Genomic DNA, 11,609 nt, shown 5'->3' with positions numbered 1-11,609 from the left:
ATTATTTTCTTTGAAATGATTTTGTTAATTATTCTTATTGCAGTTATTCATTATTTTATATTTTTTCTTGTAGTTTAATTTAATGTAAGATTTTAGTTACATTTTTATTGTGTAAATAAAAATCGATATAATTAATATTCAGATAAGAATATTATTGGATAATTTTTATAATTAGTAATTAATTTTTTTATTGTGTTATTTCATTTATATCCTTTAATTTTATTTTATTATTAAAAGATTTTAAATTTTAATTTTATTTAAAAAATTCAAAATTTGAGATTAAAAAATATTTTTAAATTATAATGTAACATTTATAAATATTATTTTTATATTTTTTTTGTGAATGATACATTTTTCTTTTTTTAAGTAGTAGATTACTGTGATGACTAATAATTTTATGATAAGTTCATATGGTTATTAAAATTATTAATATTTTTAATGTAATTTTATTTTTTTTATAACTTAAAAACTATTATAATAGATTAGAAAGGTTTTTATTAAATAAAATTAAAATTGATAAATTTTTTAATAATAAATTAAGGTTAAGAGAGAAAGCAATATGCGGTATAATTATAAAATTTATGCAGATATTATTATTACACCATAGTCTCTTAGAAAAAATTTATTTTTTAACTATTTTTTAAATAATAATTTATTTATTAATTTATGAACATATTCTAATAATTTGTATTGAAAAATAGAATTTATAATTTTGAATAATATAATAATATTAATTATTTTTTGGAAATTATAATATCAATTATTTAATTTTTAATAAAAAGATTAAATAAATTTATTATTTTAATTATATTTTTTAAATTATGTGAAAATATGAGTACTTATTTTTATCATTGATGTGTTACTGTAGTTAGGGGTATTTTTGTCCTCAAGAAAAGTTGTTGAGCCCACAGGTCCCAAAAAGCAATTGAATAGGCACTATATTTGGGGGCTAATAACGCTCACAAGACTTAACCACCAGAGAGAGAGGCCTTCTTCTTTAGCTTCATTGTCGCCTATTTTCCTACTCGGCGAAAAGAAAGCTTCTTGTTCTGCTGTGATAATGGCGGCAGCGAAAACATGGGTGGCTTTGGTTTTAGTAGTTTCAATGAGCCTCGGTGGGAAATGGGTTGGAGCCCAGGTGCACCATGTGGTTGGAGAGGATCGTGGCTGGGACCCTTCAACTGATGTGGCTTCATGGTCCTCCGGCAAAACTTTCAGGGTCGGAGACAAAATTTGTAAGCCTTCTTCTTCTTTAATTTCTTGCAAGATATGTAGATCGAGAAGCTTATAACCTTATTTGGTTGTTGGGAAAAATTAAATAAACAAGGAATTTATGGTTATTAAACATCATTTTACGTATACTTAGCTTGTAGTGTCGGCTTCCCCAAACATAAAGGCGAAAATGGAATTATTTTATTTTATTTTTTCCATTTTAATTATTACTGTTAAAATTTGTATTTTTTAAATCTTTTATACTATAAATACTTTCAATTATATGTTAAATTGTTTAGAAGAAATATATATTAAAATATTAATTCAATGCCTTAGCCATTAAATTAGCTATGCTCAAGCCGTATGCTTTAATGTCAATTTCTTTCACACGAATAAAGTTTCTTTTTAATAAAGGAGGAGGAGAAACGCAAGAATAAAGCTAGTTTTCGTAGATGACAGTTAGGTAGTAAGGCTACTCTCAAAGCTTTCAAAAACGAAAATATTAGTTTTTATGAAAATTTCTATTTCAATTTAACACGTTTAATGGCTGAAAATGTATGTTTATAAATTTTCTTGAGATTTTTAGATAGATTTAATAAATTGGGTTATTTATAGATTAAATTATTTTATATCATTTATATTTAATAATTATATAAATAATGAAAAATAAATTATATATTTATTTATAATTATATTATTATTAATTTAAGTTTCATTTATTTTATAGAAAATATTTTATTGAAAATATTTTTTATATCTTTTAAGCATTGGAAACAGTCAAGAACATGTGTTTATAGAAAATATTTTATTAATTAAAGAGAAAATTAAATTATTTTTAGGGAAGTTGATATTTTTTTAGAGGAAATTATTTTTTATTTTTTAAATTTTAATAATTTTATAAAAATGTGAAAAGATTTATACAAATAAAAATATATCATTAATTTAACATTACATTTAATAATTAAAAAATATATTTTTATATTTTTTATATATAAATTATTTTTTTTTGAAATAAAAGGAGCTTAATATGCAAATAATTTCACCTAAAAAATTTTCTTTCCATTAAACATTTAAAAGCTGATGAAGTATGTTTCTAAATTTTCATTACACGTTTAATGGCTGAAAGTGTACATTTTGATATGTGTGTGTGTTTTTTTTTAATGAATTTAATTTTGATCAAATAATAACTTTGATAATTTTAATGATGATTTTTGGTATTATTAAATTAATTTTATTTTTGTAACGAGATTAAAGTATATGAATCAATTTAATTAACATAATTAATACTTAAAAAATAAAAATGTTAATTACAACTTTTGGTTGATTTACGGATAATCACTATCAAATCTTTATAGTTGTTAAAATTAATTATTTAATCATTATTTTTTAAAATTCAATTAAAATATTTGTAAAATTAAAATTAAATTCTTCAATCCTTTTTATAGATTTTTATAAAAAAAATCAATTTATTTTAATCTTGATTTAAAAGATTAAGTAGTATAAATAATTAAAATGATAGAGACTAAATAGTATAAATATTTAAAGTTAAAATAAATTGATTAATATTGGTATGAGGATTAAAAAATTTAATTTTATAAAATATAAAAATATTTTAAAAATAAAAATTAAATAATTAATTTTGATAAACTACAAATAATTTACTTGATTTAAAAGTATGAATTTACCTTTAGTATTTTACTTTCGAAAAGTAATAATTTTTTTTTCTAATTAATTTAATGTTTACTTTCTAGAAATATGCCTTGATATAATCTTGAGTCACATGGATGTCATGAATTGTGTTATACCTTTTTTATTGTGGAGTAGGGTTCGCATACTCCGCTGCACATGGGAGAATAGCTGAGCTCAAGACTAAGGAGGAATTCGAGTCATGTAATATCAACAATCCAATCAAAATTTACGAGGATGGTATATTTAGCATAATGCTGGAAGGGGAAGGGATCCGCTATTTCGTGAGTAGCAACTCTGAGAGCTGTAAGAAGGGACTCAAGCTACCTGTGGAGGTGATGCCTCCTCATAAACCACATGATACCCCAAAAGTCGCCACATCAGAAAGCGCAGCCTTGGGTCTTGCTACTGGGCCCACTCCCTCTGGGTCGGCCCATCTGAGAGCTCGCTTTGTGTTATTAGTTGCTGGGTATTGGCTATTCTATATGCTTTTTTAGGGGCGTGTTTGTTTACCAGGTTTAGGCCTATTGTGGTTTTTTTTTTTTTTTTTCTTAAGAACATGTGTTAATATTCATGAACTCTCTTATGGTTTTTAAAGTATTTAAATTTTCGTATTTTCAGATTTTATTTCTAAATATTTAGTGTAAGAGAGAGCAAAGATAATATTGTTATAACAAGCATACAAATTTAAGGACACACACAAATCGAACAATCATACAATATAGAAAAGAGAAGAATAATAACATAAAATTTAATGTGGTTCAATTATAAGGTCTAAGTCTATAGGCAAGACAAGAGAAAAAGTTCCACTATGATGAAAAAAGCAAGAAATAATCACTCAGAACTTTCAAACCTTAATCTCAATGTGTTTTCTGAATATCTCGTAACTTTATTGCAAATTTTAGAATATTACAATATTTATATTGGTTCACATTGCGGAAGCGTTGCCCCCGCACCCTCAAGCAGATCAGTGGTAGGCTTCGGGCCCGTGCCCTCCACTACCATCACATATCTCACTTCTTATCCCAGTCAGGTCGCAGCGCGAAAACTTTTGAGTCGAGTCACAATTTGAGTCCATGAAAAATATATCCAAAATTTAAGCTATAAAAATAACAATTCTTCCCCTTCACTTGAATTCCCTCAATCATCAATAAAATAACCATAAAATACTGTGTCTTGCCATATGCCCTCGCCAGGGCATTACCAAGCACTACAAATGTGACACCCCTTACCCGACTATAGTGTAGCCGAGCAAGTTATGCCACTCAGTGTGCTGGAGCACTCTATTTTATCTGATTTCATTACAGTCCTTGATTTATTTATTCAAAAACTTTATTGAAGATTTAGGCTATTTTTACTTTTATCAAAATCTAACTAAGTTGGAAATTTCAAAAATTTAAACGATAATCCGACAAAGTGTCGGCTGTAATTTGGACTAACAGTTCTTCTGAACCTGCCAAAGACAATTTCAATATATACTCAATTTCTCAAACTTAATAGTCTCAAAAATTTTCAAACATAATGTATCTCAATGCAGTATCCAGATTTCTCAGAAATCTCATTAGATTTTCAATATCTCAATATTCACAAGTATAATCTCATTATAACTCAAATTCAATTCACATACTAAAATACTTACTTTGAATAGCTTCCATAATTCATAGGTTCATTACATGAGTTTATTTTGTACAAGATATACAAATAATTTACAATGTGCTAGGAATGAACAATATACATAACATGTATAAAATGAGCCCTATCTACATGCATTGCTGAGGAGGTGACAATCTTGAACTCTTCTAACACTTCTGCAGATCTGGGCTCCAAAAATCTCAGTCGACAGTCTACTGGTTTTACCTTCAGTACCTGCGCGAGGAAGCAATTCCATCGCGCTAAGCATTTCTGCTTAGTGGTGCAATAATATAACCAGAAATAATATATACAAGTAAAGAAAGAAATAAATGATAATTCAGATACTCAAGAATCAATTTAATTTGGTATGGTATTTCTAGTATCAACGATCTTATATACTAGTTTGTTCCTCTTTGGAAGTGCTTAGTTTATAACTTTTTAGTAATACTAGCGGTATATAATTTATTCTATCGTATTGTATTTCAAGTCCATGCGGTTCGCAATTTATATTTTTGTTATGTTTCTTTTGCTAATCTCTTTTGCTTATTCATTCAATACTTAATTTAATTGTATCGGATTTTCATTATACTTAACTTAACTTAGTCATGCTGAATTGAATAATACTTTAATTGATCGCCCAAGTAACCTATACTAGACTCTTGGATCGATAACGGTCGTTGTGGCTGGACACCGCGGTGCCTCGGGCGTCATACCATGGGACGCAGAGCGCCAACCACGTATGCGATCGATGGCTAAAGAGCCATGATATCACATAATCGGCATAAAAGCCATGAATACGGGCATAAAAGCCATGGATACGGGCATAAAGCCATGAATACAGGCATAAAACCTTTCCTTTCGCAGTACTGCTAAAACAATACCCTATTGGCATGCCAAACTATCCAAACCAATCTTGTTAGGTATACTAGGGCATTTGATACTTTAAAATATTAATATATTGTGCTTTATGACTTCATTATTTCATGATAAATTTCAATCATAATTCATACATTCATTTGATCATTTATATGATCACAATTCACATCAATTATCCTTTTATACCATTGTACTCAAAATACTTTTCCTCTTTACAATAATGAGAACTAATGTCTCATTCATACATTAATACGGTTTATTTGTCCATTCATTATGTTATTCATATTGATCACATCAATTAGGTGACTTATCTTTCATGTTTCAAGTAATCCATGAATATTTCATGGATTTCAAATTTATGGCCTAAATTTCTTTTTAACAATTTTGACTAGGATGCATAGTCCATATTTGTCATACAATTCTAAGCATTTAAGCTTAGAATTGGTTCTAGGTCTTCATCTTAATTTACTAATCATTTTGATTACTATTCACCTTACTAGTCAACCAAAATGTTGACCTTTTTATACTTAATGGATATATTAATTCTAATTACACCAAGATCCCACATTTTGAGTTTTACATTTACTAGTATTAATTGCCAATTGCAATTTAAAGTCCCCTAGATGTATTTCTAATTTCAAATTTTGAATTTCAAGTTTTGGTGTCACTATTTACCTCATTGGTCAACAAAAATGTTGACTTTTGCATAGACAATAGGTACATTGGTTTTGACACTCCCGATGTATCACATTTTGCATTTAAAACTTGTTGGAATCAATTACCAAATCCATTTCCAAGCTTATTTCAAGTTTTCATGTCACTATTCACTTCATTAGTCAACTAAAATGTTGACTTTTGCATAGAAAATATGTACATTGACTTTGGCACTTCCAACATACTACATTTTTCATTTAAAACTTGTTGGTTTTGGTCACTTTCTCAAAGCTTAGGTCATTTTGGCAAAATTGCCAATTTTCTTTTGGTGCTCGAGTTGCACTATTTCATTGGTCGATTTACTGTTGGAATTTGACAAAACTTCCTTCATAAAAAATGTTCCTTATTTTGTCTAGTTGAATTTCTTTTTTTGAATCACTCCATTTGGAGTTTTGTAGCTCAAGTTATGGACAAAATAAGTTTACTGTTCACGTGCACTGTTCATGCTGAGATTTTGGGTCTGGCAGATTTTTGGTCCAACTTTGGTCAGTAATTTGATCAAGTTAAGTTCATAATTTGGTCTAACTTTCTTCTTATGAAATGTTCTACCATACCTTTGGTTTCCATCGGTTCAAGAATCGCCTAAATCCGAGTTTTCTAGAGAGAGTTATAGTCCTCCAAACATTGCTGCTCAAATGAAAATCTGCAGAGTTACAGGTTTGAACAGTAACTGTGACTGCCATTTGGGTTAGGTTCTGGTCATAATTTGGGGTAGGTTTCTTCATGAAAGTTGTTTGTCTATGTCTTAACTTGTTGCTGTAAAAATTTCAGGTCAATTGACCAAATCTACAGTGAGTTATGGCCAAATGAACAGTTACTGTTCATTTGGTCATTTTTGCAGGTGCTGTTGCAGGGGATCCGGATTAGGGCCAAGTTTTGGTCCTCTTGCTTTGGTCTTTTGGGCATGGTTTCTTCAGCAAAAATGTGTCATTATAAGCCTAGTTTCATGTCCAATTGGCCAAACATCAATTGGACTAACACAGCCAAAGTTATGGCTGTGTAATTGGACTGAAATCTCAGTCCTTTGCTGTTGTCCCTAGGCAGCATAGTCATTCCCTTTTACCATGCTATTTTTCAGTCCATATTATGGTCAAATCTCCTCAAATGGTCACTAATTGACCATTAAAATGTCCTTTAACAATTTCATAAGCCAAGTCCACATTTTCACCCTCAAAACCCTAGTTTCCATTTCAATTTACCCATACACCTTAGTTAAGCACACTAATTCATCATCTATGTAGATATATAGCTTAAACATAATCTCCAATTCATTCTAAGTCCATTAAAACCATCAAAACACTCCCTTATTGTTCCTTCCTTAGGGCTGCCGAAATCCATGGTATGTATACACATGAATTTAGTCCATTTAACTTACAATTTCATACTAAATTCAAGTCCTTAACATGGAAATAAAGGAATATTAGCATAAGTAAGCACTAACCTCACTTTAACCTCTTGTAGGGAAGATTTCTTCAAGCTAAAACTTCACTTTCCTTCTTCTTCTTGGCTGCCAAAAGCTTCCCCAAGTGATATGGTCAAGGTTTAATGAAAGGGGTTAGGGTTTAGTAGTGGAAACAAGAGAGAAATGAAGCTTAAAGGAGCTTTAATGGTGGAACCTCTTCTCTCTCTCTCTCTCAACGTTTTTTAGGCTGCCCAAGGTTGAAGATGCAGATTGGTTTTTCATATTTTTGGTCTCTTTTATCTCTTTTAATAAGTTTAACAAATTGTGATTGGTGGAGGAAATTTAAATGACATCATATGATGTCATAATTAGCATTTTCTTTCATTTTCTTTTCTTCTCTTCTCTACTCATTTTCAATTTAATTTCTAGTAATGTTTATTCATATTTTATGTCATATTAATTATTTACTCAACTGAACAAGTCGGCCAAAAATCACCTCTGAAGGCGAAATGACCAAAATGCCCTCCGTTTTGCTTAACGGGTCAAAATTGTCTGTACCGATTGAAAAATTTTTCTAAATATTTTCTTGGCATTCTAATGCCATAGGAACCTCAATGACCCTTCTCTGGAGTCCCAAAAATTATTTTATAATTTTTTCCCCGGGTCTAGGGCTCCTCGTTGCGAGAACCGCAACTTACCTCTGGTTACCCATCGCTTGGGCACCGGCTCATTTGACTTGGTTGTATTTTATTTCTAAAATTTTTACTATATTTTTCTTATTAATATTTGAGTTAATTATGGTTCTTTACCTTAGTTTAAATATTTTTCCGGACGTTCTAGCTGTCCGGACCGACATTGGTCACCGGAACAGTAGACTGTGCGGAATTGCTACAGTGAGGGTGTTACAACAAACACCAAGTCTAGGTAATGCCTAAACTTGCTGACTGGAACTCCTTTAGTTATCATATCTACTGGATTATCAAGTGTAGAAACTTTCTGTATAACTACAGTTCCCTGAGATATAATGTCTCGAATGAAGTGATGTATGACATCAATGTGCTTAGTTCATTCACGGTATATTTAATTCTTTATGAGATGTATTGCACTCTGGCTGTCACAAAATACTGTTTCTTTATTCTGTATCAACCCAAGATCACCCACCAAACTTTGTAACCATAAAGTTTCCTTTACTGCCTCTGCTAAAGTCATATATTCAGCCTCTATAGTAAACAAAGCAACTGTAGCTTGCAATGTTGCCTTTCAACTTATAGTACTTCCAGAAAGAGTAAACAAATAACTTATCAAAGATCTCCTCTTGTCTAAGTCCCCTACAAAATCTGAATCTACATAACCAATAACTGAATCACTTATCTTGGCCCTGTCAAATGTCCGACCAACATTTGTAGTACCCTTCAAATACCTCAAAGTCTATCTCACTGCCTGCCAATACTATTTCCCAGGACACGCTATGTATCTACTCACAATACTAACTGCATGTGAAATGTCAGGTCGGGTGCATGCAATAACATACATGATACTACCATCAACACTCGAATAGGGAACACTGGAGATGTGCTTCATCTCCTTATCTGTTTTTGGTGACATGTCTGCAGATAACTTGAAATGGCCAGCAAACGGAATAATGGCATGCTTAACATTATTCATGTTGAAACGTTTAAGTACTTTCTCAACATAGGCCTGTTGAGACAAGAAAAACTTTCCAACACTTCTATCCCTAGTAATTTCCATTCCCAATATCTTCTTTACAGTACCCAAATCATTTATCTCAAACTCATCACTCAACTGCTTTTTCAAAATGTTAATTTGTGACATGTTTTTAGCAGCAATAAGCATGTCATCCACATACAACAACAAATAAATAAAGGAATCATCTAAAAGCTTCTTATGATACACACAACTGCTAGATGAACTACAATTAAAGTCATTATGAACCATGAATGTATCAAATCTTTTGTACCACTGCCTAAGGGACTATTTTAGACCATATAAAGTTTTATTAAGTAAGCAAACATGGTTTTCCATACTTGGAATGACAAATCCCTCAGGCTGACTCATATAAATTTGATCCTCTTACTCACCATGCAAAAATGCTATCTTTACATCTAGTTGCTCAAGCTCTAGATCATGAAGAGCAACCATAATAAGTAAGACTCTGATAGAACTGTGATTCACAACTGGAGAAAACACTTCATTAAAGTCAATCCCCTCCCTCTGAGTAAAGTCTTTTGCTACCAACCATGCCTTATATCGAGGTGCTTCAACCCCGGGAGTGCCCTCTTTTTTCTTGAACACTAATTTGCAACCTATCACTTTTTATCCCTTAGGCAATATTACAAGCTTCCAAGTATAATTCTTGTGAAGAGATTCAATTTCTTCACTCATAGCACCAACCCACTGATCTACATCTGAACAAGAAATAGCTTCTCTATAATTGCTGGGTTCATGCACATCAACTATCTCAGCAACTAACAAGGAAAATGTAACTAGATCTGCATATGCATATCTCTGCGGTAGTCTAATCTGTCTTCTCTGTGACACCCCTTACCCATGTACAGTATACCCGAGTAAGTAATGCCACACGGTGTACTGGCACACTCTAATATACCTTACTTAATTTGTGTCATGCTTTTGAAGTTAATTTATGAAATATGATTTATTTTAACCATTTATCAAAAGTATTATTTATTTGAGGTTCCGAAGATTTTAAGGAAAATCCGGCGGAGTACCGGCTAAAAATGGAGAAAACAGTTCTTCGGAACTTGTTAAAAACACTTCCAATATACAATTTCATTCATTCTCAACTCCAATATCATCAATAAAACTCAATATCAATATCTCAATAATTCGTCAATTTCAGGTCTCAACAACCTTTTCATTTCTCAAAACATCCCTTTCTCAGGGTTCTCATATATAAACAACCATTAAATACTCAAATTAATACCATACATGACCATAAATCTTTATTATTTACATGAACCTCAAAATACATTACATAAATCCCAAATACATATGAGAAAATAAAAAGTTAATTACAAAATGACAAAATGACATCTAGTGTCCTACCAATGCACTGCAGGTGACGAGGTGACACGGACATCGAAAGCAGAATCGCGGATGGACTCACCCGATCAGGGTCTACTGGGCTCGCGATCGGGATCGCCAGGACCTACGCGTGGCAAAAGCAACGCGCTAAGCAATAATGCTTAGTGGTGCAATAATATAATAAAAGAAAATAGCAAGAAAACGAATATATATTGAATGTGTATAATTCATTTGTCTAGTATGGTTATGTATACATTAATTCAGTAACTTGTTCACTTTCATTCATTTGGTTGCCCAAGTAACCTACACTAGACAACTGGACTGGATAACGGGTAAACTGGCACTTGGTACCTAGTACCTCGGGCCGTCACACCATCGGTCACATATGCATCTCCCGGTGTGCAATGAGCACTAACAAGTCAAATAATATCAGGCTCAAGGCCAAGTCTCAATGCAAAGTCAGAATGGCTAAAAGCCATGAAATCATAGAATGGCATTTTTGCCATGTGCAGTACTGCTAACTGAACCCTATTGGCATGCCAAACTATCCAAACCAATCTTGTTAGGTATACTAGGGCATTTGAAACTTTTAAATTTTTCAATTTGTGAATTTCAACTTTTTTTGGTGTCACTATTCATCATTAGTCAACAAAAATGTTGACTTTTAGAATAAAAATGTGTACATTGACTTTGGCACTCCCAACATATCACATTTGGTGTTTAAAACTTGTTGGCATTAAGTGTTAATACCATTTCAAAGTGTAAACTCACACTAGCAGAATTTTCAGTTTTGGTGAGTCAACTTCACTGTTCCATTGGACACTGTTACTGTTGGAATTTGAAGAAATGTAAAACATAAAAGTTGTTCCTTATTTTGTCTAGTTGAATTTACTTTTTTGAATCACTCCATTTGGAGTTTTGTAGCTCCAGATATGGCCCAAAAACCCAAGCTGTCCGGATATGCATTCTGCAGAAAATTACCATATCTACGATTGCATGAAGCAGTGATCGAACCACTTGTTTG

General features: G+C 31.4%; 1 protein-coding gene across 1 annotated transcript; it reads left to right on the top strand.

Moving 5' to 3' along the window:
* Positions 1–973: 973 nt before the first annotated feature.
* Positions 974–3,512, top strand: LOC110658940 (mavicyanin). Its single transcript, XM_021816739.2, has 2 exons — positions 974–1,235; positions 3,037–3,512. The coding sequence occupies exons 1-2, from the start codon at positions 1,061–1,063 to the stop codon at positions 3,393–3,395; spliced, it is 534 nt and encodes a 177-aa protein (XP_021672431.2). The 5' UTR covers positions 974–1,060; the 3' UTR covers positions 3,396–3,512.
* Positions 3,513–11,609: the final 8,097 nt, after the last annotated feature.

The sequence above is a fragment of the Hevea brasiliensis genome, chromosome 5 (genome assembly GCF_030052815.1).
Source record: "Hevea brasiliensis isolate MT/VB/25A 57/8 chromosome 5, ASM3005281v1, whole genome shotgun sequence".
NCBI lineage: Eukaryota > Viridiplantae > Streptophyta > Magnoliopsida > Malpighiales > Euphorbiaceae > Hevea > Hevea brasiliensis.
Note: the sequence above shows the minus strand (reverse complement) of the source record. Positions and strands in the feature narration are given on the sequence as shown.